At 53.1% G+C, this 24,746-nt stretch overlaps 12 protein-coding genes across 12 annotated transcripts; 6 read left to right on the top strand and 6 right to left on the bottom strand.

Moving 5' to 3' along the window:
- Positions 1-44: 44 nt before the first annotated feature.
- Positions 45-1,957, bottom strand: LAESUDRAFT_688062 (aspartate kinase homoserine dehydrogenase). Its single transcript, XM_040905979.1, has 5 exons — positions 1,749-1,957; positions 1,165-1,689; positions 982-1,107; positions 626-927; positions 45-567 (listed from the first exon to the last, which is right to left on the bottom strand). The coding sequence occupies exons 2-5, from the start codon at positions 1,678-1,680 to the stop codon at positions 402-404; spliced, it is 1,110 nt and encodes a 369-aa protein (XP_040758245.1). The 5' UTR covers positions 1,681-1,689; positions 1,749-1,957; the 3' UTR covers positions 45-401.
- Positions 1,958-2,079: 122 nt separating this feature from the next.
- LAESUDRAFT_764576 (WD40 repeat-like protein) lies at positions 2,080-6,163 on the bottom strand (the record flags this gene model as incomplete). Its single annotated transcript, XM_040913465.1, has 21 exons — positions 2,080-2,462; positions 2,516-2,666; positions 2,720-2,801; positions 2,855-2,885; positions 2,941-3,088; positions 3,142-3,156; positions 3,212-3,249; positions 3,302-3,374; positions 3,429-3,489; positions 3,538-3,599; positions 3,648-3,681; positions 3,734-4,596; positions 4,645-4,774; positions 4,838-5,069; positions 5,126-5,233; positions 5,284-5,314; positions 5,367-5,756; positions 5,804-5,828; positions 5,878-5,935; positions 6,000-6,050; positions 6,106-6,163. 21 exons carry the CDS (start codon positions 6,161-6,163, stop codon positions 2,080-2,082), a joined length of 3,024 nt encoding a protein of 1,007 aa, XP_040758244.1.
- Positions 6,164-6,960: 797 nt separating this feature from the next.
- Positions 6,961-9,087, top strand: LAESUDRAFT_802663 (uncharacterized protein; the record flags this gene model as incomplete). The annotated part of the gene is made up of 7 exons (XM_040914005.1): positions 6,961-7,239; positions 7,300-7,726; positions 7,774-7,877; positions 7,928-8,027; positions 8,077-8,402; positions 8,457-8,509; positions 8,543-9,087. 7 exons carry the CDS (start codon positions 6,961-6,963, stop codon positions 8,742-8,744), a joined length of 1,491 nt encoding a protein of 496 aa, XP_040758243.1. The 3' UTR covers positions 8,745-9,087.
- On the bottom strand, positions 9,055-9,624 carry LAESUDRAFT_764574 (histone-fold-containing protein; the record flags this gene model as incomplete). Its single annotated transcript, XM_040913464.1, has 4 exons — positions 9,055-9,105; positions 9,161-9,227; positions 9,279-9,408; positions 9,459-9,624. The coding sequence occupies 4 exons, from the start codon at positions 9,622-9,624 to the stop codon at positions 9,055-9,057; spliced, it is 414 nt and encodes a 137-aa protein (XP_040758242.1).
- Positions 9,625-9,882: 258 nt separating this feature from the next.
- Positions 9,883-10,691, top strand: LAESUDRAFT_745815 (histone-fold-containing protein). The gene is made up of 4 exons (XM_040911389.1): positions 9,883-10,155; positions 10,205-10,309; positions 10,358-10,482; positions 10,538-10,691. The coding sequence occupies exons 1-4, from the start codon at positions 9,966-9,968 to the stop codon at positions 10,559-10,561; spliced, it is 444 nt and encodes a 147-aa protein (XP_040758241.1). The 5' UTR covers positions 9,883-9,965; the 3' UTR covers positions 10,562-10,691.
- A 132-nt stretch (positions 10,692-10,823) lies between these two features.
- Positions 10,824-12,866, bottom strand: LAESUDRAFT_708819 (CoA-transferase family III; the record flags this gene model as incomplete). Its single annotated transcript, XM_040906696.1, has 7 exons — positions 12,533-12,866; positions 12,358-12,463; positions 12,177-12,297; positions 11,790-12,115; positions 11,440-11,735; positions 11,196-11,375; positions 10,824-11,141 (listed from the first exon to the last, which is right to left on the bottom strand). Exons 1-7 carry the CDS (start codon positions 12,662-12,664, stop codon positions 10,824-10,826), a joined length of 1,479 nt encoding a protein of 492 aa, XP_040758240.1. The 5' UTR covers positions 12,665-12,866.
- A 452-nt stretch (positions 12,867-13,318) lies between these two features.
- On the bottom strand, positions 13,319-14,736 carry LAESUDRAFT_745812 (uncharacterized protein). The gene is made up of 4 exons (XM_040911388.1): positions 14,278-14,736; positions 13,879-14,039; positions 13,729-13,822; positions 13,319-13,675 (listed from the first exon to the last, which is right to left on the bottom strand). Exons 1-4 carry the CDS (start codon positions 14,482-14,484, stop codon positions 13,424-13,426), a joined length of 714 nt encoding a protein of 237 aa, XP_040758239.1. The 5' UTR covers positions 14,485-14,736; the 3' UTR covers positions 13,319-13,423.
- Positions 14,737-14,884: 148 nt separating this feature from the next.
- Positions 14,885-16,010, top strand: LAESUDRAFT_688044 (C-8 sterol isomerase). Its single transcript, XM_040905978.1, has 3 exons — positions 14,885-15,142; positions 15,243-15,696; positions 15,753-16,010. Exons 1-3 carry the CDS (start codon positions 14,996-14,998, stop codon positions 15,884-15,886), a joined length of 735 nt encoding a protein of 244 aa, XP_040758238.1. The 5' UTR covers positions 14,885-14,995; the 3' UTR covers positions 15,887-16,010.
- A 220-nt stretch (positions 16,011-16,230) lies between these two features.
- Positions 16,231-17,491, top strand: LAESUDRAFT_732232 (glutathione S-transferase-like protein). Its single transcript, XM_040910202.1, has 4 exons — positions 16,231-16,406; positions 16,460-16,813; positions 16,878-17,093; positions 17,152-17,491. Exons 1-4 carry the CDS (start codon positions 16,356-16,358, stop codon positions 17,347-17,349), a joined length of 819 nt encoding a protein of 272 aa, XP_040758237.1. The 5' UTR covers positions 16,231-16,355; the 3' UTR covers positions 17,350-17,491.
- An 80-nt stretch (positions 17,492-17,571) lies between these two features.
- On the top strand, positions 17,572-20,095 carry LAESUDRAFT_732230 (Protoporphyrinogen oxidase). Its single transcript, XM_040910201.1, has 4 exons — positions 17,572-18,076; positions 18,503-18,704; positions 18,764-19,227; positions 19,301-20,095. Exons 1-4 carry the CDS (start codon positions 17,810-17,812, stop codon positions 19,991-19,993), a joined length of 1,626 nt encoding a protein of 541 aa, XP_040758236.1. The 5' UTR covers positions 17,572-17,809; the 3' UTR covers positions 19,994-20,095.
- Positions 20,096-20,276: 181 nt separating this feature from the next.
- Positions 20,277-20,991, bottom strand: LAESUDRAFT_753169 (uncharacterized protein; the record flags this gene model as incomplete). Its single annotated transcript, XM_040911763.1, has 2 exons — positions 20,277-20,721; positions 20,779-20,991. The coding sequence occupies 2 exons, from the start codon at positions 20,989-20,991 to the stop codon at positions 20,320-20,322; spliced, it is 615 nt and encodes a 204-aa protein (XP_040758235.1). The 3' UTR covers positions 20,277-20,319.
- A 520-nt stretch (positions 20,992-21,511) lies between these two features.
- LAESUDRAFT_732227 (uncharacterized protein) lies at positions 21,512-23,053 on the top strand. Its single transcript, XM_040910200.1, has 2 exons — positions 21,512-22,185; positions 22,245-23,053. Exons 1-2 carry the CDS (start codon positions 21,823-21,825, stop codon positions 22,821-22,823), a joined length of 942 nt encoding a protein of 313 aa, XP_040758234.1. The 5' UTR covers positions 21,512-21,822; the 3' UTR covers positions 22,824-23,053.
- The last annotated feature ends 1,693 nt before the right edge of the window (positions 23,054-24,746 follow it).

The following is a 24,746-nucleotide window of genomic DNA, read 5'->3' as shown; positions in this document are numbered from 1 at the left end:
TTTGTACAGTTCATTTTACTTGCTTCTTGATCGAGTCTATCAGGCACCAGCAACAGCTTCAACATTGTTATCGCCTCTTAACGCGGCTTCACGTTACATAATGATCCCTACAGACCAAGTAACCTTTGCGTGCAAAGCTCTACAGAAGATCACTGCGGCGCGTATAGATACATTGTGCATTGCATTTCCTGTTCGACGCAACGGTCAACGTTCTTCTATGTTGTCAGGCAGAGTGCAACACAATCATGATGAACAGTCTCGGATGCAGACTACCATCAACACCGAGCAAGCACGATAGCCAGTCGCAGAATGCAGCTTCTCGCTGTGCGGATTTAGACAAGAAGCCGAGGAAAAGATATGATCGCAGCACCAAGTCATCAATGATGTCGTAAAATCATTCATTATACGAGCTTCAGTAAGTCGCTCATGACGCCCATGGCAGTCACAGCCGCACCCGCTCCAGCGCCCTGAATGACCAGGGGCCTCGCGCCATACCGCTCCGTATGGAACATAATGATGTTATCTGACCCTCCCAGCGCCGTAGCGAATGGATGTGTCACCGGGTACCTATGGCAAAGAGATGGGCATCTCAGACATGACAGCAGCAATGAAGGGCTTCACTTACTTCTCTAGGTCTGCCTTAATCGTCCCCGATGCAACATCAATCACACCGGCGAAGCGAAGTACCTTGTTCTCACGGGATGCCTCCGCGCGCATCGCATCGTATTGTACGTCGAACTCGGGAAGGCGCTGGATGAACTCGTCGCCCGTCTGCACCGACTCGAGCGCAGCCGGTACCAGAGACCGCGTGCTGACGGACTTGTATCCTTCTGGGAGCGCAGAGCGGAGGGTGGGAAGGTAGCGGGATAGGATGGTCAGCTTGCGCGCGACATCGGCACCGTTCAAATCGTCAGCGGGATGTGGTTCCTGTAGTAGAGTGATCGGGCATCTTTCAAGATACATGGTGTGGGAGATACATACTGTATATCCGTTTTCTCGTGCAATCTTTACGACAGAGGAGAAGCTTGGTCCACCGTCCTTGCCGGTCGAGAATTCATTAAAGATGTAGCTCATTGTTCCTGAGAGCACACCCTCGATCTTTGTGACCTGAACAGAAAATCAACACTGCATCACGCAACCAGAGCTTCACATCATACTACGCACCTTATCTCCCGTAGCAACCAGATCTTTTAACGTTGAGATGATGGGCAGGCCAGCACCAACCGTCGCCTCGTTTAGGAACCGTGCCCCGCTCTCCAGGCTCGCGGACATGATCCTCTCGTACAAATCCATCTCCGCAGAAAACGCCTTCTTATTCGGTGTGATGACGTGGATGCCCTCTCTCAGTAGCTGCGGGTACATCGCCGCCACCTCGTTCGAGGACGTGTTGTCCACGAACACCACGTCCTGCCCCGGTCGGACCAGCTCGAACAGCTCCCGGCTCAAGAAAGCCAGGTCGGGCTTGAGGCCTGACCGCGCAAGCTGGTCTTTCCATGAGGTGAGCGTGATGCTGAGGCCATCGGGGTGGAAGAGAGTGCCTTTGCTCGAAGCGAGGGCGACAATCCGGAAGGGGCTGGGTGCGGGGAATTGGAGGAGCTGGTTGATGAACTCGCCACCGACCAGGCCCACGCCCACGATGGCTATCCGAATCACTTCAGGGCTCGTAGAGAACGAAGACATCTTGGTTTTCTGTCGTGTGAGGTTGTTCTTTTAAACTCATCAGTGGTAAATATGTGGTTAAGACGCACATCTTTGCAAGCGGCGCTTCGAGAAATTGCTACGACCGACCTGGCTGGATAGATGACCAGGTGCCAACGCCAGTAATTGTACTCAGGGCAAAAATGACAGAAGCGAATAGTTGCAGACAAGCTCGACGAGTCAGACGATGAGAGGAAAGAGAGCTTATAATGCGGAGATCGTGATGGTGGCCCGCGATTAGATTGATTGCCTACCTCCTTATATCATGCGCAAGTTACGTTACTCAAGTAGCAGTCCGAGAGCATTGCAGTGGTAATTATCGATAATATACACACGCATATGGTGAAGGATGACCAACATCGGGCTCAGAAAAACTACTAATCAAATGTTACCGCTCTCCGCACCCGCCGAGTCGTCCATGGGACCTTGCAACTCAAACGTCGTTTCTTCCTCCGGACTCTCAGTCTGCTGTTGGATACCGTACAATGATAGCGGGCGGCTGCGGGGTGTGTTCTCAGGCGTATTGACGGGGTTGGTGGTCGTCCGGCTAGGAGGGATGTTGAGGTCCATCATGGCAGGTGCTAGGGAGTCCTTAGGTGTCGTCCAGATTCGCACACCGCCATCGTGACTGCCGGTGGCAAACATGAACGGCTGTTCCATAGCACGGTTCCAAGCAATACATGTGAGGTCTCCGCCCAGGGCTTGTGCACGGACATGGTGCAGCAGTGCTGCTGACTCGCGATCCCATATATGGATGTCACCAGCTGCGATGCGATGTTAGCACAAAGCGCGAGATTGATAGCAAGTGGTAGCTCACCCTTCCCTGCACATAGAACCAGTTGGTCTTTCTTGCCTCCAAAGTAGCTTGGTCCGGCAAAATCCACAGGTACCTTCGGCATGTATGTATGCCGCAACGATAACCTTGCACTGTCCTTGAATATGTCTATCTTCCACAGCTGCGGAGGTGCCTGAAGTGCAGAGTATAAGAATCTATCCAAGGCGCCAGAAGCGGAAACCCTACCTTGTTCTCGTAGCTCACCAATGCAACCAGGTCGTCTCGAGCCAAAGTGATATCACGCACATCGTGCAGAACAGGGACACGGCTGTACGTCATTGTCTTCAATGAATCACCGTACATCATGGCTTAAATGCTTACTTCTCTATATCCTTCTTGCGCAAATTGTACACTACAATGCTCCGGTGAGTGATAGCGCATACTGCTGCGTAGTGGGTATTACTCACCTATAATCTGCTTCTCAGCTCGAGACTTGCTCGGGTGCAAACCATCACTGGATGCCATGAGCGTCCCAACACACAGTAACCATTGACAATCCTGGGTCACCGCGACGTCGTGCAGCATCATGCGATCGAAGTGATACTTGTCAATAATCTGAAACGATACGATGTGAGCGGTGCTGAAGATGAATAGAGAACATCACGGACTTGGCCATTAAGATCCTGTGATTTAAGATGCATCAGAGTAGAGCGATGATGAGTATATGGCGCAACGTACCATCTTGACAACCTCACTGCTCTCGACGGAGAGGAAAGCTGATACAAACGATTGAGGACGAGTTCAATCAAAGGAGATTTTGATTATTACCTTCGCCAGCTGGAAGCCATGCGACAGACTGTACGGTACGCCGCCGATCAATCGTCTTCTTACAGACACCGTCCTGAGCACACGATGTCAACTGGAATATATAATCGTGAGTCATCTGAGGACGGACCTCTGTCCACACTTTGACCCCACGATTCAACTTCGTCAATAATGTGCTACCATTCGGGGACCTGACGATTATTTGATGTCAATCCCATTGAGAGTATGGGAGATCATACCATGCCACTTGACCAACGAAACCTGAAGGTTGAGCAAGAACGCGGTGTGAACTGAACGATTCCTGCAGAACGTCAGTACGACAGTCAAGACTAAGCCGGCCAAAGCATACCCCAACGCGGAAGATGACAGATGTTCTGTCCCAGCTGCGTAAGAGCATCACTTAGAGGTCTCATACCGAAATAGATATTCCCCTACCTGGACGTCGCCAGGAACTTCCCGTTCGGCGAGAACTGCAAATGCCTCACGAGCGCCTGATGGGCAGCCAAATCCTGCGTGGTCTCCAATGCCCTCAATCTGGGGACAAGAGCAGCAACTCTCGATGCTTTGAGCAGGTGTACAGGTCCTTCCGAAGATGTCCCGCCTTTACTTCCATTGCCTTCAGTGGAATTAGTTCTTTGACGTCGGGGAACACGTGGAGGCAAGCCAAGGCCGCGCGAAGTGGACGACGTTCCCTGCCGCAGCATGATCACCGAATGGACCGCATTCTTGAAGCGAGCCTTCGCAGACCCGGACGGACCAGAGTCGGTTCCTGCGGCGGGCTCTCCCAGCGTCGTACGGGAGTCGAAAGTGACCGTTGAAGTAGCAATCGTCGGACTACGCACCGAGGCAACCGGCAAGAGGGGGCCAGTGCCTGCTTCCGACATTCGGGGTCGACTTGGAGAGACCGGATCAGGGCTATTGCACGATGGCAACGTTTGGTCTTCGAGGTCGCTCCCATCGACCTTCTCTGTGGCACTCGACGCGATCGTACTAAACCGTTTAAGTCTTCGAGCGGTCCTTGAGGTAAGTCGAGACAGCTTTTCGCGTACGATCCGGGAGCGTCGCTGACACCATTGCCGTACTCGCCAGACCAGGGCACGAGGCTCATATATTATCCACTTGATTCCAGGAGCAGAGCACACTTGGATCTTTGTCTCCGAAAGCACGTCTGCAAGCCACTTCTGACCGCTGTGCCGCAGAAAGATCCATCGTTCGGAGATAAACCAAGTCGACACAGCTGCAAGGCCAAAACAACTGAATGCAGAGAAAACCGAAGTGAGCGTTCGAGTAACCGGATCCTAGTCATAACTCAGTATACTCTCGTCGTTGGTCCAAAAGAAGTGTACCTGTTTTGATGAATACGCAAACAGGACTAGACCCATGGAGAAGCAAGCAACAGAGGCCACGAGAAATACCAATGGCGAGCGCTTGATCCAGATAAGGACCCACCACGGCACGCGGTGCCCAGGAGAACGGCTGTGAAACACAGAGCACATTGTTGTGAGAGAGATCCCTCTAGGGAATAGGAGGTCAACATACTACATAGCTTGCTTCCACGTGAGCCCAAGTAGACTGTTCACAGCAGCTTGGATACTGAATACGAGAGAGATGAACCAGAATGCGTTTACAGCTTTCTCCAACGGGGTTTCTGTCATTTGGTAGGAGAATTGCATAGTCGTCGCAGTGACGGCGCTGAAGAATGTCGCTACGGTACTGAGATTCAGCAAATTCTGGCTGGCATGTTTCTGTGCGAAACGGATCGTCGGAACACCTGTTTCATATCGATAGGCATGACAAGCTTGAAAACTATGATGCTCCAGAACTGACCAATCTCAATGAAAACGGACAACGCAGCCGTGATGCTATCTAAGTGTCCACCCATTTCTGTGGTGAGATCGTGAAGGTATCGCTGTACTGCAGGATATCGGAATTGTCCTGGCAGGTTTTCGTCAGTGTTGGAACAGTGATATGAATGATGTAGCCACCATCGTATGCTTTGAGGCATGAGGCCCAGTACTACAGAATGGATGTTATTAATCGCAAGTAGTATGAAAATGCGGCCACGTACCTTCAGATCACCCTCGAATGATAGAATGGAGGCATTGACAGCCTCGTCATTGAACTCCGGAAACTCGTTCAAACAATCAAGAAAAGTAATCACATCGTGGGCCAAGCTTTCCAACTGCTCTGGAAAATCCTCCGGATCAAGGGATTCTACCACAGTTGGGTTCGCAACGTGCGAAGGCGCTCTCTGGCGCTTCCTCTTCGGGGTAGGATGAATACGTGTTTCGGTGAACATCTCCCGCGGCTGCCGCTGCACTTTCCGCGGAAATAAATCCGCGGCATTCTCGCGGAACAGCCATAAAAGCTGAGCTAAGCGCTCTCGCAGTTGCACGGAAGAACAGAGGATACCGACAGAACTTCCTAATTGACGTGCAGCATTGGCAAAGTTGCGCAACTAGCAGAATATTTAGCTTCCATCGGTTATATGAAGCATGAACACACCTCCTGATCCAGGTTGGTCATTCGCCTGAAAGAACTCATTACCACTAATAACCCAATGTCATTTGCTTGCTTACCTCTGAAATTTATTAAACGCATCTGCACCAACTTGCTGAAGGTGTTCATCAACAGTAGCTGTGTGTTACCGGAACGTTACACCAGAATGGCCATTGATCCTTCTGAAATGCACTATACTCACGAACATCACGGTCGTCCTCAAACTGCGACCGCTCATTAGAGTAGATTAGAGCTGTAGTCCTGCGGTGAGAACGGGATTGCAAATTCTACATAGTTGCGCCACATACGCCTTCCCTCGAGTTCCTGCTCCTTGGACAACTCATGCAGCGCGTCAAGCAAGCTCATCAGAGTTTGCTTGCGCTTAGAATGATTTCTGTTCGAATCACCGTGCTCTGAGGCAGCAACATCTGCAAGGCTCACATGTGGAAGAGACGTTGTCTCTCCCGCTAATGTTATCGCTGAATATTGCAGTAAGCCGACAGTTCAAACGTCGCGCTGGGTTTTCGGAGACGTACTCCGTGTCATGTCGCGTATAGTTCGTGTCGCGAGCAACGAATGCCGTGTATGCGAGCCAGCAGATAGAAAGACAACAAGCACCCAGTTACCATCTCACCTTGATGCAAGGGAGCGGCAAGAAAGTTCCAGCAATCGTCTCCCGATATAAAGAGGATTTCCGACCTGGGTCGGGACTTCTGAAAGTCAGCGAGCATTAATCGCGCCCACCATCAATGGGTCAATCGTTCGCGCGTGCAGGCTACTGCGAATCACCGGCATCTCCTGGTGCCTCATGTTCGGCCTGAGCGATCTCTGTGACTAGCAATCACTTGGCGTCCACTTATAGGGCAAAGACACAAATGAGAGATTTCGACGGTCAATGGTGTGATAGTAGCGGAATGCGCTGTTGGGCATCAAAATCTGGAAAACTCTAAGCGGGAGTTCGCAGATTCGCAGACTCGACTCGGAGCTGGAGGCGCGAGAGAAAGACTATGGTTCGGATTCCTATGCCAATAGTCAAACAGATCGTTACGTAAGCTGCTGTTGTAACCCGTTTGGGACTTAGCGGTTAGGGACCTGTACACCTATGCTCTGCATCTCCTCCGGATTGCTTTCCACTCCAATTAACGACTCCATCGCTACTAGCAATGTCGGAAGTGAGCGAGCTGCTGGGACCCAGTCCACGCCCGTCGCTCGACGGCGAACGTCCGCCAACATCAAATGGGACCAATGGCGCTGCGGACGGACACGAACCGGACGAACACGAACAGGACGATGCCCAGGACCCTGACCCTGTAGAGCGTCTGCAACGCGAGCTACAACGTACGAAGGAGGAGAAGGATGCGCTTGCGTTGCAGTACCGCAATCTGCTGTCGAAGCTGACCGCGATGCGCACGACGGTCGCGAACAAGCTGAAGCAGGATGCCGTACGTCCCGTTGCTCCCTGTGCGTCCTCCATGGTGCAGTTACGACTCGCGCATGCGTAGGAAGAACTCGACCGTCAGGACCAGCTCGTGCAGCAGCTCACCGCGCGGAACGACGACCTCACGCAGACAGTCGAGACGCTCAAGGCGGAGCTCATCGCATCGAATGAGGAGGCGAATCGGGCATCGCGCGAACTCGAGGCGATGAGAAGTCGTGCGTTACAGGAGAGCGCTCACGAGTCGCACATGCGGGAGCAGGAATTGCGCGAGACGCAGGCCGAGCTCGAACAATGCAGGATGGAGCGAGACGAGTGGGAGCAGAAGGCGCTGCAGGAACATATCGCGGCGGATGAGGCACGGTCGACGCTTGCGAACTTGCGGAGAGAAATTGAGGTCGAACGAACGGCGAAGGAGATGGCTGAGACCGAGCTCGGCGTCGAGCGCGAGAAATGCACAAACCTGCAGTCGGTGCTGGAGGACTTTCAGGCTGGTAAGCTGACTTGGCGCATTCGCTATCATATGCTCAATTTTCGTCAGCGAAGGACCATGATCTGGAACAGGCGACGAAGGACTATGAGTCTCAGCTGCAGGCTGCCACACAGTCGCTTGCCGAATTCAAACATCGCGCGCTGAATGCCGAGGTTTGTACCAGGATGCTATGGCAAACGAACATACGCTGATATTGTATTAGCTCCAACTGGAAGAATCTTCGACGGATACGTCGCGGCTTCAGGACCTCGAAAAGGAAGTGAAAGAGAAAAAGTTGCTTATCGGAAAGTTGCGCCACGAAGGTAAGAAACAGTCTGCATACGCGCCATTCTGTGCTCACTCATTTCGCAGCGGTGATTATGAACGAGCATCTCATGGAGGCGCTCCGCCGATTACGGCAGTCTTCGACTGACACGAACGTTGACCGACGGCTGGTCACCAATGTATTACTTTCATTCCTTACAACACCACGCGGCGATACGAAACGCTTTGAGATGCTCTCGCTGCTCGCCACTATCCTCTCCTGGAACGACGATGAGCGGGAGCGCGCAGGATTGCAGCACAAGAGTAGCTCAATGCAGGCTCCTTCCCCATTTTCCGGTCTATTAGGCCGTTCATCCACATCATCACCTTCGAAAGGTAAGGCACTGGAGTTGGATAAGACGGATGAAACCGAAGTAAGTCGTCTATTTCAGACTACATCATCACACAGGCTTACATCGATTCCCCAGTCGTTCTCTCGCCTCTGGGTTGAATTCCTCCTCACTGAGGCCGCCGCAGGGGAGTCCGATTCCAGCTCGCCGTCCTCCGCTTCGAGGAGCCCTACGCGTGCGCTCTTCAACGGCTCGTTGCCTAGCACGCCTACGCGTAGTTCGCGCCAATCGGGGACGTTCTCACCACCGACTCTCAGAGAGACAACGCGACTACCTTCATTCACGAATGCAGCGGTAGCCAGCACGCCTGACCTTCCACTACGTCCACCACCAACGGGGAAGGGGAAGGAGAGAGCCAATTCGTGAGACTTTGGCTACTGTCTGCTTCGAGTTTTCTTCGTTGGCTGTCGATGACCATCTTCATATACCTCTGCATGCCCGATTTGCGTCACGTCATTACTGTCAGACTCCTAATGTCGTTCATTAATTCTCGTCGGACAAGAAGATACCTTTACCAACCACTTTGCAACGCTGAGAAATTAGGTCATGTTCTTCGATTGTTCTTGCATCATGCGAACAAAATGAATTCTAGATCATGATATAGGAGAAATAAAATATGGTGCCTATACAATATACAATAGTACAACAACAACGGGAAGAACGTCGAGAGACCCGCTTATACCTCCTGACTGTCCTTCTTGCCCTTTTGTGTCTTTGACGGTAGCAGCTGTATACAAATCCGTGAGTATTTTGACCAGAGAAGTAATCGTAGCAGAACACACTTCGGGGTTGATGAATGGCACGACACCACCCTGAGAGATGATCACGTCGCCGAGGAGTTTGTGGAGTCTAATGAAATCGTTCGATAATATTCAGAGATCTCGAAAGCACACAACTCACTCTTCGTCATTGCGGATGGCAAGCTGGAGATGCCGAGGAATGATACGCTGCTTCTTGTTATCACGCGCTGCATTGCCAGCAAGTTCGAGGATCTCTGCTGCGAGGTATTCAAGGACGGCAGCAAGGTATACTACAGCGCAAGTTAGTGTTCGCGCAGCACTCAAAGAGGCTGAAACTCACCTGGTGCACCAGCACCGACACGCTGCGCATAGTTGCCCTTCTTCAATAGACGGTGGACACGACCGACGGGGAACTGAAGGCCAGCCTTCGCAGACCGCGACTGCGACTTGTTCGCCTCGCCAGAGGCCTTGCCAGACTTGGACTTTCCGCTCGTCTTGCCAGACATCGTAAAATCGGGGGTAGTTAAGGTAAGAGTGGAGAAGGTAGATGGTCACGGGCGAGTGCAAAGATGAGAAGGAGAGGTTCGCGGCCGCAACAGTATTTATACAGCGCAAGGGCAGCGCCACCGACGCGCTAAACCGATAGATTCAGATCACGTGGTGGCGTGTTGAACAAGATTCAACAAAATAAAGTTCAATACAACGCGTCGTGCCAAACAAGTGTAACGCGTCCTTATAAATAGTCTCACCATGCTTTTGCGGTCGTTCATAACTCTATCCTGGTCCACCGACTCGCCGTCGCGCCCTCTTCTTCGCAGTTTCTCTGACAACCACATTCTCAACCGCAATGGCCCCGAAGCCCGCCTCGACTGCTGGAAAGGCTCCTGCCTCGACTGCCTCTAAGGCACCCGCAAAGTCCGCTGAGGGCGGGAAGTCGGCGAAGAAGACTGCGAAGGCTGCCGCACCTTCCGGTGAGGAGGCAAAGAAGAAGAGGAGAAAGTCGCGCAAGGAGACGTATTCTTCCTACATCTACAAAGGTGCGTGGTTAGATTTTAGCACTTCTGGGTCCAATCTGACTTTAAACAGTTCTTAAGCAGGTGCACCCTGATACGGGTATCTCCAACAAGGCCATGGCCATTCTTAACTCCTTTGTGAACGACATCTTCGAGCGTATCGCTACTGAGGCATCCAGTGAGTACAGATGATTCCGCTCACCCACATGGTTCTAATTTTGAGCAGAGCTCGCATCATACTCCAAGAAGTCGACGATCTCCTCACGCGAAATTCAAACAGCTGTGCGCCTAATCCTGCCAGGAGAGCTCGCGAAGCACGCGATCTCAGAGGGAACGAAGTCGGTGACGAAGGCGAGTCTTTGCTTAAGTGATTACCTGCTCTAAATCTGACAACAATGCAATCCAGTTCTCGAGTGCAGGGGCGAAGTAGATTTCTTCATCTCATCTTGGGTTCGCTTGCTGTTGTATTGTATTCATGTACTTTCTACTTTTTATTACTTTCTTTCCCTCGTAATGGACAAACATGAAACCCAACATCAGTATGCGCAATGAATGGAGTGAAAAATAATCCTAACTTCACCGTGGCCTGTGCGGAAGAAGTTCGCTCTTACAGTCAGGTGCGTGGAGGATATCGTCTTCCCGTGATTTATAGATCTAACCTAAATTAAAGGAAGCATGCTCATCATCTTGGACTACGCAGCCCGCGGCAACCATTGAGGAACATGAGCATTCAGGCGCAATGGAGCGCGACCCTCCTGGACTGGCGTCTTCGACAAGATTGCGGCGTGGCTAATGGCTTGCATTGTTTTAAGATCCTCCAGTTTCCCTGTGTCTCCATCGGATTGGACCAACTCCGTGGCCAACGCAGCGATCTCTGGATCTTGCGGTACCATACTACGAGGAAATGGTAGACCCCTTCCAAATGCCGTCTCAGGATCTAGGCGGCCCAGCGAACGAATCCAATGGCCCATGGCTGCAAGGGACACCCGGACTTCCCATGAGCCACCTTCCTGCAGGTGGCATGAAGGAGACAACTCATGACAGTGATCGAAGTAGGTACGCACCGTCAACGTTTTGCATAGCGCCGCGTTGATCCCGAAGGCCAGCAGATATCCTGCAGCATGGTCAAGAGCCTGCATTGGCAGTACTTTGGGAGTTGGAAGTTCAGTGCCACCCGTATAGGTGGCAAAGGCATCGCCTTCAGCCACATTGAATCCTGTAGCGGTCTGTACCAGCGAGTCGAACTGCCGTCAAGACGCCGAATCATTGATCAATACGCGGAAGCTTATCGAGAGGCTGTATGCTTACGCCACGTCGGTCTTTCCACGGACCTTCCCACCCATACGCCGTCAAACTCGCATACACGATTCCCGGACGCGCCTGGGCGACGTCCTCTGGCCCAAAGCCCTTCTCTTGGAGCCCACGTGGTCGGTACGCCTGCAGAAAGACGTCGGCGTCCGCGACGAGCGACGCAAGCGTTGCGCGATCCTGTGAAGCAGTGAGGTCGAGCTGTGTCGTGCGCTTCCCACGCGAAGTGTCGGCATCGAGAAAAGGAAGAGCGGGCAGTCTAGGCGAGGTGATGAGGAGTACGTCAGCTCCGTGCGCTAGGGCTGTGAGTCAGTATCGCGCGAGGTGCGTTGGATCCGTCAGCCGCATACCTGCCAACGTCCGGCCACAGACAGGTCCTGCTAGGACTCTCGTCAAGTCCAAGACGCGGATACCTTCGAGTGGCCTGGTATAACTCCCATGCGCTTCTCGCTTCGGCGCATCTGCAATCTTTATGAGCTGCACGGGAGGCGTGTTGGCTAGGGCCTTGCCCTGCGGGTGCCGATCCCACTCGTCGAATGACCTCAATGCGGTGGCGACCATCTTCCGGGAGGATGCCTCGGTCTCGAACTCGACGGCATTCCATTTCAGCAGCGCTTCCGCTACGGCTTGGTTGGTTGGTTCACATTGGAGAATGTCGAGGATGCCTCGACGGTGGCTAAATTTGTGTAATTAATCCGCCAGGACTCCGGGTGCCAATGAACTTCGACTGGACTCACTGAGGGAAGTTGGTGTGCAGTCGCACGTAGCTGTCGTCCTTCGTCTTGTACAGTCCCGCCAGTTCATCGAACAGGGCGCCAGATGGCAGCTCTCCGTTGATCGTATACCATGCCTCGCTCTCTGGCAAATGAAACGCTATAAGACAGATAGTTGGCAAGAAGAAACTTCCTCAGCACGAACTGAACTCTAGCACTGCATGTCGAGCGTCGACTTGAACAGTCTGCTCGACGCCTGTGCGTAACTGATGGAAGTGGGTCGCTCCCAAGCCTGACAACCCGATTGCTGTCTGTGAAGCCGCAACAGTTGATACCTTCCATCAGCATTTGGGTTCGTCTCGACCGCATTGCTGACATACCTGTGCTGCAGTTCCTAATTTAAACGATGAGTTCACTGCAGGATCAGGTTTCGGAGTGAGAAGCAGGTGCGAGAGCGATTCAGAAGGGAGGCCTTGCGCCTGCCACAAACTCTTGGCCGCAGCTTGGGACATCAGTAGTACAGGCTGGTGTGAGTCAAGTGGCTTGAAAGATCACGGATGATCTCAAGACGTGCGGTGATACGCGCTCATGGGTTTATTGACTGGGATGGCATAGTAGCTCCTGAAGTCGGGACCAATTCCGATTTCGCCGTTGAGGTAAAGGATCGGTTCGGGGACATCTTTCAGGATCCATGAGTCGGTATACAGAAGTCCTTGGTTGGGATCGGACAAGGTTGAGTGGAAGAGTACGACAAATTCGCGCACTACCTTTTCGGCGATCTATGGGCGCTAATCATGCACCCCAACACGATGTGGCCACCATCCTTACTACCTATACCTAGCCAACTTTCAGGGCTTTGGGTTCAACAACATGATGGAATGCGAAGTGATACCTCGCAGGAAGGTCGCGCAAACTCGTGGTTAGCGCACGACGCCAAGCGCTGCGCCGAAATCCCGATCATGTACTTTGAATTACCACGAAATCATGCCAATGCACGAATTCACGATCAATACGTACGAGTACGAGAGCCAGGTAGAGTAGCATAACGTTGCGGACCATCAGTTACGTTATGACGGAGAGCATACAAGGCGACCACTGAAACAAGCGAAGCCTTCACCAACATTCTCCATTTGGCCAAAGCAACTCTGCAGAAAAAAACGAGAATCCTTCCGTAGATTAGCTACACTATAGACCCATACACGTACCATACAAAACCGACAGCATATAGCCACAATCCAAGGTGGGCCACCCGCGCATCACTGGACCTGCAGTCACTCGCCCTTCTCCTCCATCACGCGCCCGACAAGCTCCGCGACCCACCGCTCGAACCCTTCCTGGTCCATCACGCCATTCTCGTCAAAGAACGTGTTGTATCCCCGCTCGGCCTTTTCGCGCCCCCGGCCGAGAAGCGACTTGCCTCCGGACGTGGAGCGGACGTACGATACAGAGAGCGCATGTGCTGGTGGAGACTTGGACGTCGAGGGCGTGCTCGTGGAACTGAGCGTTATCCGCTCGGTGACAATCTGTTGGTACGATTTAGTGATGCTTTGGCGGATGAATGTGAGAAATGACATACCCGCTTGGCGAATGTTTTCCGTTTACCGACGAAGACGATGTCCCCCTCGATGAGGTATGCATACAATGTTTGGATGGTTGTCAATAGGATATATCTGATCAGACGCCGTCAGCTAGCGCGCGAGGAGGGTCAAGTCGCAGAACCACTCACAGGATGAGACCTGCCCACACGCCGGGCTTGCTCTTTTCAAATTCAACTCGGTAGCCGTACAGCGCAGTGCCCGCTGCAACGAAGACGCTTGCCCACCCGAGGGCTAGCCGGATGTCCGTGTGGGTATATATTTGCTTGAAGAGTTCTGGTCGTGAGAGGAACTATGGATGCCATCGTCTGTTAGCATCTGCCACTTTGTCTCTCCCGAATGACGAAAAAGGCAAGTCGAATGGTTATCGCGGTTCATGTAGTCGCTCTTTCACAACGATGATAAGATCATCAGAAGATTCGTGCGGTCTCGAGCGAAGCATTCAACAGCATGGCTGCCATGGCATGCGCACACGACATGCAACACCGCGAGATTCCCAGCAGACCACTGACGTCGAATGAGCCACTCACCCTTTTCAGCGCATCATCGCACGCATGCTTCATCTCCGTCACGCTCGCATTGTTCACCTTCACGACGTCGCGCTCTTCTAACGAGGGCTGCAACGCACTCGCGATGACGCTCCGGACCTCGTCTGCCCTGTCGGAGTCAGATTCGACGCTTCGGCTGGGACTCAGGCTGGGCCCGCCGTTCGCGGTTTTTCGCTGTCGTGGGGACATGCTTGGGACGCGTTATCGACTATCCGTCTCGGTTCAAGGCTCGTTGGGATTGGGACCGGCGGTGGCCAGATGTGAACGCAGTATCGCCGAGCGCGCTGGGTGATTGGCGGTGAGAGATATCGTATGCAGAGGGGGAATTCGGGGCCAGGGAGGTTTTTAAGGGATATCTATGCCACACGGCAGCCTGGTGGACCGCTTAGACTGTGTTCAAGGTCGCTTAGGGTGACGGCAGTGGAAGGCGAAGCAGGGGCTCGCCCTCGATGGGAAGCAACGTGGCCACTCGGCATTCACACTATAATCCCGAATCAAATCGGTTCAGTTCGGTTTGGCTGTAAACGTGACACGCTCGGTTCAACTCGCTCGACGCGTATCGATCTCGATCAAGACGCGTCTGCCACGCGCGTCGTACGACCGGGCATACAGGCAATCATCGCTGGGGTCAAATCCCCATTCATAACCCCAGGACCGAGGAGTAGAAGAACTTGTTTTTCTCCTTCGTGACCCACAAACGATGGGACGTCCGGACTCCGCGACGGCGACGGCCAACGCGCCGAAGAACAGCAGCAAACGCGAGAGCTCGTGGCTCAAGAAATGGCTGCTACGATCCATCTTTCTGGGCATTATTTTTGCAGTATACAGCTGGCTGGACAGCATCAAGGTTCGTATTTTGCAGATCAGTATGTGTCTTCTGGAGGGCGACAGTACTGTCGTGCTCAGCACCTGCCTTGTTCCAGTCACTGACCACATCCTCCTCACAGGATCGGTTCTACGTGTTCACTCCCGAATACCTGCATGAGCTCTCCCAGGCAGCGATTTCGGCCGCGCCGTCACCCAGCGACACGGACTTCATGGTGTCCTACATCGTGTCCAACCTCTCCGCGACGTACCCTTCTTCCGTGATTGCGCTCAACACAAACACGTCCGAGTGGGTGCTGAACAACGCAGGTGGCGCGATGGGCGCAATGTACATCATCCATGCGAGCATCACCGAGTACCTCATCGTGTTCGGCACGCCGCTCGGAACGGAGGGCCACACCGGGCTGCACACCGCGGACGACTATTTCAACATCCTCGTCGGCGAGCAGTGGGCGTTCTCCCCGCCGAAGCTCGAGATGGAGCGTTATGGCCCAGGGAGCGTGCACCACCTCCAGCGTGGGCAGGTCAAGCAGTACAAGATGCACGAGGGGTGCTTCGCGCTGGAATACGCGAGAGGTCGTTCGTTTCCTTCCGCTTGATCGGATGCATGCTGACGATGAGTTGATGTGCAGGCTGGATCCCGCTCATGTTGCCGTTCGGGCTGATGGACGTCCTTACGTCCACCCTGGACTATTGGTCATTATACCACACCGTCCGTGTCACAGGAAGGGAGATGCTGAGGAACCTCCTACTAGGAAAGATCTGATTCTAGAGTGGGTGAACAAAATTCCCTGTGCATGTCGATGGGCCAGAACTATAGGACCGTATACCCTGCTTGGTTTATGAATCCATCATTCTTGACACCATCGTGATGTGAGAGACGTTAGCGGGCAACAACGGTGAGAAGCAAATGAGCGAGTCACTAGGGAATACGGAGTCGGACTCACTTTGATGGTGGGTATAGTATTCGTCACTGAGCAGCGTGCTTATTGAGACTAGCCGCAAATCACAAGCAGATCATAAGCACGCTGATGCCACTGACGTCACGGCCCGCATTAGTCCGAAAGATATATTCCGGCCTACGTTCACTTCGCATGGTTGTCTTCATACGCTTCGGACGCGTTGCGAGCATCCATACGACGCTCACAAGGCCTTGCACATATCCTGTCTCCTCAATCTTCTCTCATTTACGCGCAAGGAATTCTACTCATCGACTCAATCGACTGCTTAGCACGATGTCACCCCCGGAGAAGAAAGCTCGCAATGCAGGTTACACGCTATACTACGTATGTCGCTCCGACTGCCTCCCGCACAGCACACTCACAATATCCTCTCCCAGTGGCCAGGCATCCCCGGACGCGGGGAATACATCCGGCTCGCATTCGAATACGCCGGCATACCCTATACGGAGAACTTGAACCCCGAAACGCTCGAGTCGACGATCCATGACGCGTCCAAAGTCGGCCACCCGCCGCACTTTGCGCCTCCGATGCTCGAGCTGCCCTCGGGCCACACGATCTCTCAGACACCGGCCATCCTGAATCACATCGCGCCGAAGCTCGGGCTCGCGGGCGCGCTGGGGAGCAAGCTCGCGACGGGTGAGGGCCTCACGGAGGAGGAGCGGGAGAAGGCGGAGGAGGAGAGGAGCGCGGTGAACCAGCTGGTCTTGACGGCGTTGGACGTGAACAACGAGGTGCGCGCTCTTGCGTATACATTGACCAGTTTCGTCGTCGTTGAGAGAGGCCGTGTTTCTATAGGCGCATGACGTGCATCACCCAATCGCGTCCTCTAAATACTACGAGGAGCAGAAGGAAGCGGCTCTCGAGCGCGCTGCAGACTTCCGTGCATCGCGCATACCCAAGTTCCTCGCCCACTTCGAGAACGTACTCACCACGAACCCCGCCACTGCCGACGGTGAACGGACATACCTCATCGGCAAGCAGACCACCACAGCAGATCTAGTTCTCTTCCATGTACGTCACTGCATCTCGGCCTCCTCAATGAGGTTTTGACTCTGGACGGGCATTCCAGGTTATGGATGGCTTGCTATTTGCGTTCCCCAAGCGGATGGCCGCGGTCAATAAAAGTAAAGAGTACGACCATGTGTTCAAGCTGCACAAACGTGTGGCGCGCGAGAATGGCATCAAGGAGTACATCGCGAGTGGGAGGAGACAGAAGTTCAGCATGGGCTTGTTTAGGCACTACAAGGAGCTTGATGGGGACGAGTAATTGCACAGTAGCATTAAAGCAGCAGGTTTCTAAAGATACCGCTTTACATAATGCGCGATCTGGAGAGCAATGATGGCCGGAACGTTAGCGAGCTAGGAGGCGATGACGATCCCAAGAGAAAGTAAAATGAGCGTGACTTGACCCAATCCCCCATGCATCGTGTACACGGCGTCGGTGTGGCCAGCCTGAGCTTTCAGCATCTTCCGCTCGCCGTTCATGATCAGTTTTCGGCGGCTGCACAGCACGCATGTCGGCCCACATTTCGGAGCCATCGAACGACCCGAAGCTCTCCGTCTTTGCGTCAATCGCGTGAGCTGAAGGACCAATCGTCTCTGTCCTATTCCGCTCACTCTCCTAGCCCTCAAAGCAGCTTCATCTCAACAGGCACTAGTACAATATTTATATAGGAGTGCCACAGACGAGACAGCCTGAAAGCAACATCAAAAGAGACTGACCCTCGATGCCCCCGACGCACGTCGCCATCCTCGGCGGCGGCCTCACGGGCCTCTCTTCCGCGTTCCACCTCTCGAGAAGGTTCCCCAAGGCACGCATCACGCTCCTTGAGAGGCAGCCTCGGCTGGGCGGATGGGTGCGCAGCGAGCGCGTGCCGGTGCGCGTACCGATCGCAGCGGTCGAAGGAGGAGCAGGGCGGACGGAGGAGGCAAGTGTGCTGCTGGAGGCGGGTCCGAGGACGTTGAGGCCGAATGCGTTGGCTGTGCTTGAGCTGGTGAGTGCTGTTCCACGGCTTTTTTGAGAGATGGGGCTAGGTCAGAAGCAGGGGAGTCAACAGCCATCTGATGTGCCCTTTGAGGATGGCGAGCTGTTTCAAGCTCACTCAGGCCCAGATAGCATCCTAAACGGCTATTTCCTTGGGATATTCTATGCATCAGACGTGTCTCTGTAAAGATTTGTCAGGTTTTATTGCATAACCTGCATATATGCGCGTTCTTCCGTCAGCTCCGTGCTAGAGACGCGTCTGTAAAGACAGGGATCACGATATAGGATCTCTTCGCATTGTCACAGACAGCTTTCATGCAGGGGTGCTGCAAAGCGTGTTATTTGCATGCACTCATTCTGTGCTCATTGCAGCCAGGTTGCCTGGACTTTTCCTGGTGCACTGTGTAGCATATATTGAGCCGCTTGTACACGCTAGGTCAATCTCCTCAACCTGACCCCTTCCCTCATCACCGTCCCTCGTACCGCACCCGCCGCCCGGAACCGTTTCCTGCACATTCCAGGCACTCGAGGACTGGAGCTCATTCCGGCCTCCCTCCCCGCCCTCCTCGCTTCTCCCCTCGGACGGCTTCTCATACGTGCAATCGTGAAGGACGCAGTGGGCAGCACATACAAGGCTGGTAAGTACACTCATCGCATACATCAGCACTGGTATGGTTGCTGAATCCCTACGAGCCAGTCGGTACCCACAGCACAGAATCGACGGACGATGACGAGTCTCTGGAGAGTTTTCTCATGCGCCACTTTGGCGGGGAGTTTGCGCGGACGTTGGGCAGCGCGCTCGTGCATGGGGTGTATGCGGCGGATGCGCGGGAGCTGAGTGTAAAGGCTGCATTTCCTTCGCTGCTCGAGATGGAACGGCAAGGAAGAGGGAGCGTCGTTCGAGGAGCGATCAGGAGCGCGTTTGGCTCGACTGACTCGGGGAAGAAGGTGAGATCGAGGGAGGAAGACCCTACACTGAAGGAATACTACGATGTGGGCGCGGTGCCATATCTCATGAACGGCGTGAGCGTGTTCTCGTTCAGAAACGGGATGGAGACGATGGTGCGGGCGCTGGAGAACTCGTTCTGGAATAAAGGCAACGTGAAAATCGTGAAAGGCGACGGTGCGGCTCGCTTAAGTAAGATAGGCGATAATTTCGAGGTGAGGCATCTGCAGAATTGTCTATGTGTCCGTGCTGGGCAGACCTAACCGTAGAGTTGTTCTCGCCGAGCAGATCACAACAGCCTCCGGGCGTGTACATTCAGTTTCCCATCTGGTATCTTCCATTCCTCTGCCCTCTCTATATTCTTTGCTCGAGACATCGGCGTCATCATTACCGTCTACGTCAGCCCTATCCATACCCCCGCATCTCACAGCCTCTCCCTCGTCCTCTGTCACTGTCGTCAACCTCATCTTTCCCGTTGTCTTTTCGCGACCGCTGTATCCACCAGGGTTCGGCTACCTCATCCCGCGACCTCCACCTCCATACGACTACTCACGAGGTAACGAACTAGGCATCCTCGGAACAGTCTTCGACTCCTCCTCGCTTGCAGAGCAGGATCGCGGCCCCGCAGCAGACAAGGTGAAGAAAGTGACCGTCATACTCGGCAGGCCGTACTCAGCGTCCGCAGCGAACCTCCAATCACCCACGTTCATCGACCGACTGCTGCACCAACTCGCGGTGCACTTGGCTCCGAACCAGGATGGTGAGATCAGGCCGCTGCCGAAACCGCTTTTCGTAAGGATACACCAGCATGCGGGATGCATACCGGCGCCGACGGTGGGGCATGAGCGAAGAATGGAGGAGATGCGTGCGGCGGTAAGGGAGCACTGGGGAGAGAGGGCGGAGATTGTGGGTGCAGGTGTGGGCGGCGTGAGTGTGGGGGCTTGTGTGGAGATGGGAAGGAATGTAGGAAAAGAGTGGTAGTACCTGTTCATCACGAATGGCGACCTGTTGTGCGTCGAGACTTGTGTTGGGGAATATTGATCCTGAACGCTGCCACACATACCTGTAGCTCATAGATGACACGTATTATTTTGAATACAGCCGCCAATCCACTCACAATGTGATAATGTCACTGGATCATAATGCTATCTACGCGAGGTAAGTAATGCAGGATGTATTGCAGAATCAAAGATGAGGAGGTCAGTAATTTAGGTGTACATTTGCTGGTCGCAATTGACTGAAGACGATGCTGCATTCAAACTCGAATCTAACGGGGCCGAGAGGTAGGAGAGGTGCGCGTGGTGCAGCTATCGCAACTTGGTAAACCACTTCGCGAACGTTGCCGCGAACTGCAATATATGCGGGGCATTACCCTCGCCCCATGGCTCGTGTATGACGACTTCCTTGACAAGCCTGCCGAGCGACGGCCGTGCCTTGATGCTGCGTAGCAGACGGGCTACCTCTCTGCGATCCTTCAGGCGGATACTCTCTAGAAGAACCAGTTGAGCCATCGGAACGAACGCCCTACGGGTTAAAGCGCAGGAAAACAGCGTTTGACGGGCCTCTCTTTCCGTCAGACCAGCGACATATCCGATGATTCGCTCATAGAGCTCAAATGGCAGTCGAGATTCGCCGACTGTGGGTGCTGTTAGAATCTGAACTGCAATAGCTTGACCGTGCTCATTCGGCACGGATGCGATCTGACCATTCTAGTGAGCGGCAAAAGGCAAGAAGTCGGAATGGTACGTACATTATTTGAGCATTACGGAGATTCGGGAAGAGGAAGTCTGCTCGACAGGCTCGCGACATTTTAAACCAATGTTGCCAGAAATCTCAAAACATAACAACGACTCATCGCCTCTGTTGCCACCATGTATTTCCAGTATCTCTTGCCATGATTGTGACAGCTTGTCCGCAACGGGCAGTCCAATGTTTGTTGCATGTTGTGGGTCCACGATACAGACATTGTCGAGCCACATCGGGCACTATCACGGCGATAGGCATCGCTAGTTGAACCATGAATACAGCATCCAGTCCGATACGTCAAGTTAACAATGTCTTCACGAAAGCTCTTGTCAACGAGATACCAATGCAGACGCGGAAGCGTTGAACCTTGTTCTCATCAAAGTGGGTTCCAGTCTCTGTCTGGAATGGAATCGCCCTCAGCATTTTTTGGGAGAGATGGTGACGACTGTGGATGGAAGTTTACTCACGGGTCTGGAAGGGCACTCAAGATCATAGGAACGGCGGTGCCACTCTAATTGAGGGACTCTAGACTCAATGAATTGGGAATGTCATGGCTCACAAGCAAGAAACACTACCATATAATGATCATCACACTCCATTCTTTTTTGTCCGTTCAGCTGGAAGTTCCATTCGAGAGCGAGATGGCGAAGATGGACAAGTTGTTGGGGGTCTCCTGATCTGTCACGTGCTGATCTGTCACGTGAGCGCGGGGGACGAGGCAAGCTGCTGCGACTTGGGCCTTGGGCCTTGGCTGTGAGTGGGCTTGGCCTACATATTGCTCCTAGGCAACTCTCTTCCTCGTCACTCCTCGTCGACCTCATCGTCAGTGCAGGAAAGGAGGCCAGGGCCGTTTTCTCACCGTCATCTGCTCGCATAATATGAGGCTAGTTTGGTCACGTATCGTGTGATCGCCCCATGTCGATGCAGGCCTCGTCGTCCTCCCCGCTCTCAGGCTTTCACGTTGCCGCCACCCGTCCTCGCACGCCTCTCATGACCCTTTAATGACCTCTATGGTAGTCTGAGCAGCACTCAACCCCATCTGACGCGTCACGGCTTCGCCCGCAATGTCGATGACCACGCCTATGACGATGTCTATGCCTATGTCCACGCTAACCACCACGAGCTACCCGAGTGCATCTATTTACCCCACCACTACCTCTTCAAGTGTCAACAACACTGCCACTGACGATGGCGACAGCGATATGCCTGAGGGCAACCTTCCCTTCGTCTTTCTCCTCACCTTCGTCGGGGTGTTCCTTTTCTTCCTCGCGTGCGGCCTCGGATCACGTCGTCTCTCAACTGAAATACGGCGAAATCTCGGTCTTTCTACTGGAGGGCAGAATCTCTCGCAAACTCCTGTAATATGGGACGTTGTTCCCAGCATGAAGACTGCACAGGAGGAAAAGTACAGATGGTCGGACTTGGTGGTGAGCACAGCCCACAATACCACGCTCCGCTATAGGAGTAGTGTTGACTGTCCTGCAAGCCTCTCTCCGCGACGTACGTTCGTGAGCCCACGAAGCCTCCATTATTAGCAGGCACCACTACTGGCGAAGCTACCCTCAACGTCCGACCGAACAATCGTTTGGTCGATTACCTCCCTTCCGTTTCTCTATATCTGGCATACCGTGATATACGGCGCGCTCGAGCCCTTGAGCCTGCCACTTCTCCAGATTCGCAGTGCGTCAGGCCTCGCTCGCCTCCCATCCGCGCGCTGCAAGTCTCCGCATTGGTCGCAATGCCCTCATCGCATCGATCATGCGCTTCTTCAGTGCGTCGGAGCATTCACTCGGAATCCACAAGCAGTGTAAAAGGCACGATTTTGCCTCAGCTGACATACAATTCCGGCGCACCACTCGCGAGATACAGCACGGATCAGCAGAAAGACGGAGGCAAAGAGAGCATTATGCAGATCGAGCATCCTACGCCTGCCACTTCGCTGGACTCCGACCCTATCCTTGGAGAGTACGCTATTGGAGTTGCTCAGGTGCCTTGGCATGTGGAAGACGACTGGCACGCCGAAGACGACGGGCATGCGGAGGTCTACAGGCGCGATATGCCCTGATCGTTCTTGATGGCTTCCTTAATGACGCTGCATCATGTGCTTCTCGCAAGCGGTTCACGACCCTGGTACGATCACATACAGGACAATGTCCGCTGTCGTTGAATTTTAGACTGTATTGTACGAGTGACCCCGTGTATTGCTTCACGCTGATCTGTGGGACTAATAGGTTCTATGTATCAATTGTGTACAATTATTTGCTCGTTCTGAACTTGCTGCGCACGACTTCTCCGGTTAGTCTTAATGCCAAGTGACTGGATTATAGTCAGCCTCCCGAACAACCTTTCTTTGGAAGTTTGGTTTGGGGGGGGGGGTTGGTTTGTACGAAGGGCAGAAGGACCGTGCCACATCCGCCGCCACACCTCAGCCAGTCAATGATGATGTTGCGCCGGGATTTTTGCGTGTCTCCTTTGTCTGGCTTCTGCGATTCAAGTGCACCGCTGTCATCCATTTCCCTGGTCTGTTTGGAATTGTACTGGTATCCTCGTGTGCTGCTTTTGCTACTAGTTCTAAAAGCTGATATTTGAACCTTTTCTGATAGCTCGAGGTTTTATTTCGCTCGTATACATGGACTTTCTACACACTGATGCACAGCTTTGTAACTTGCATTCCTCGCATACTAACTTTTCGACCTTGCTGGACGCATGTGCGACTCGCCACCATCTGAAGTTCATTATTTGCCTTACCTGACTTTTTTGGCTTATTGATTCGAGCTTTCTACACGCGCAAAGCTTCTACAAGTGTAGGACAGCGTCGTAGAAGCGCTAGCAGCGACAAAGGAACAAAAATCTACCAAGTGAGGTTCCGGAGTCAGATTTTGCACATATGAGATATGCAACAGTGACTTCAACGCCAATAGCCGGGGTTAATTCAACGAAAATTTTGATTATCTTGAATATGCCCCTACGTGTGTGTAACGGCGCGTTCCGCAGAGCGCCGACATCTGTTCCCTCAGCCACAGCCCCGTTTCAGCTGTGGCTGAGCTATTTCCTTTTTGAACCACACCCCACACTCAAATGTTTCACTCGTTTCGCCTCCCTACGCTCTTTTGAACCCCTTAAGTTTTACCTACAGGCTCTATGTATAAATAAAGGCCCGAAACCCCATGTAAAGAGCAGTGCTTGTATTACTGAAAATTCAGAGTCCTATAACCTGTCTCTTCCTGCATGTGATGCTTTCGCTCGTGTGATGCCACCAACTACCAAAAGTAGCTGCGAACGTCACATATTTTTGACAGTATAAGACTGACTCGCTTGACTCTATAACTCTCGCTCTCATTGCTCGTGCCTGGATACTATTGAGTCTGATCAACTCATTCTTCTGGCCCTGTAACGACACTATCACATCTGCGATATCAAAAATTGACCTCAGTTCATTGTGTGTGACCATTACCTGAAATGGCACATGGCCACACCATGCAGGTTAGGTGCTCAATGAGCGTTGAAGGCATTCGGCCTTCTGATAATGGTGAGTACCCCATTGACTCCGCAATTACTGATGTTGTCCCAGAATTGAGCCATAGCTTTGTTCCGAGCATGGGCTCGAGATCCAGCTCAAACCCTCACCACTCTGGTGAAGAAGTAAGGTCAAGAATTTCACCTTCGTCTGACATAATGGATAAAGATGAGGCCTTGGACAATACCACATTCGTGGTTCACCTCCCTTGAGGAGTTAATACCATATCACTATAGATGATGTCGAGGATGTCGAAGACATGTATATGCCTCCAGCTGTACTAAGTAGAATCTGAAGTTCTATAAGTAACGCTTCAGCATTGAGTGGGGTCAGCGTACATACCCCTACCGAGAGGCGCAGGTGGGCTTGGAGTGTGGACTCACTGCCATGAATGGTTCCTATGCCAGAACCAATTAGCATGATGAGTGGCACCCAGAGGGTGGCCACTGCATCTTCAGGTGAAATAGTGAC

This window comes from Laetiporus sulphureus, assembly GCF_001632365.1.
Source record: "Laetiporus sulphureus 93-53 unplaced genomic scaffold LAESUscaffold_80, whole genome shotgun sequence".
In the NCBI taxonomy this organism is placed as follows: Eukaryota; Fungi; Basidiomycota; class Agaricomycetes; order Polyporales; family Laetiporaceae; genus Laetiporus; species Laetiporus sulphureus.
The sequence above is the reverse complement of the archived record's forward strand: the minus strand, read 5'-3'. Positions and strand labels throughout refer to the sequence as shown.

Excerpts from the sequence above, each read along its gene's own strand:
- LAESUDRAFT_732232 (XM_040910202.1), top strand. The coding sequence starts at position 16,356 with ATGTCACCCCCGGAGAAGAAAGCTCGCAATGCAGGTTACACGCTATAC. Across the intron at positions 16,407-16,459 it reads CAGGTTACACGCTATACTAC|TGGCCAGGCATCCCCGGACG; the intron begins GTATGTCGCTCC and ends ATCCTCTCCCAG. Across the intron at positions 16,814-16,877 it reads CGTTGGACGTGAACAACGAG|GCGCATGACGTGCATCACCC; the intron begins GTGCGCGCTCTT and ends GTGTTTCTATAG.
- LAESUDRAFT_688062 (XM_040905979.1), bottom strand. The coding sequence starts at position 1,680 with ATGTCTTCGTTCTCTACGAGCCCTGAAGTGATTCGGATAGCCATCGTG. Across the intron at positions 1,108-1,164 it reads TGGTTGCTACGGGAGATAAG|GTCACAAAGATCGAGGGTGT; the intron begins GTGCGTAGTATG and ends TTTTCTGTTCAG. Across the intron at positions 568-625 it reads ATTAAGGCAGACCTAGAGAA|GTACCCGGTGACACATCCAT; the intron begins GTAAGTGAAGCC and ends TCTTTGCCATAG.
- LAESUDRAFT_732230 (XM_040910201.1), top strand. The coding sequence starts at position 17,810 with ATGCCCCCGACGCACGTCGCCATCCTCGGCGGCGGCCTCACGGGCCTC. Across the intron at positions 18,077-18,502 it reads CGTTGGCTGTGCTTGAGCTG|GTCAATCTCCTCAACCTGAC; the intron begins GTGAGTGCTGTT and ends TGTACACGCTAG. Across the intron at positions 18,705-18,763 it reads GGGCAGCACATACAAGGCTG|TCGGTACCCACAGCACAGAA; the intron begins GTAAGTACACTC and ends CCTACGAGCCAG.
- LAESUDRAFT_745815 (XM_040911389.1), top strand. The coding sequence starts at position 9,966 with ATGGCCCCGAAGCCCGCCTCGACTGCTGGAAAGGCTCCTGCCTCGACT. Across the intron at positions 10,156-10,204 it reads TTCTTCCTACATCTACAAAG|TTCTTAAGCAGGTGCACCCT; the intron begins GTGCGTGGTTAG and ends GACTTTAAACAG. Across the intron at positions 10,483-10,537 it reads GAACGAAGTCGGTGACGAAG|TTCTCGAGTGCAGGGGCGAA; the intron begins GCGAGTCTTTGC and ends AATGCAATCCAG.
- LAESUDRAFT_688044 (XM_040905978.1), top strand. The coding sequence starts at position 14,996 with ATGGGACGTCCGGACTCCGCGACGGCGACGGCCAACGCGCCGAAGAAC. Across the intron at positions 15,143-15,242 it reads GCTGGCTGGACAGCATCAAG|GATCGGTTCTACGTGTTCAC; the intron begins GTTCGTATTTTG and ends TCCTCCTCACAG. Across the intron at positions 15,697-15,752 it reads CGCGCTGGAATACGCGAGAG|GCTGGATCCCGCTCATGTTG; the intron begins GTCGTTCGTTTC and ends GTTGATGTGCAG.
- LAESUDRAFT_732227 (XM_040910200.1), top strand. The coding sequence starts at position 21,823 with ATGTCGATGACCACGCCTATGACGATGTCTATGCCTATGTCCACGCTA. Across the intron at positions 22,186-22,244 it reads ACAGATGGTCGGACTTGGTG|CCTCTCTCCGCGACGTACGT; the intron begins GTGAGCACAGCC and ends CTGTCCTGCAAG.
- LAESUDRAFT_745812 (XM_040911388.1), bottom strand. The coding sequence starts at position 14,484 with ATGTCCCCACGACAGCGAAAAACCGCGAACGGCGGGCCCAGCCTGAGT. Across the intron at positions 14,040-14,277 it reads GCGATGATGCGCTGAAAAGG|TTCCTCTCACGACCAGAACT; the intron begins GTGAGTGGCTCA and ends TGGCATCCATAG. Across the intron at positions 13,676-13,728 it reads GGAAAACATTCGCCAAGCGG|ATTGTCACCGAGCGGATAAC; the intron begins GTATGTCATTTC and ends TCGTACCAACAG.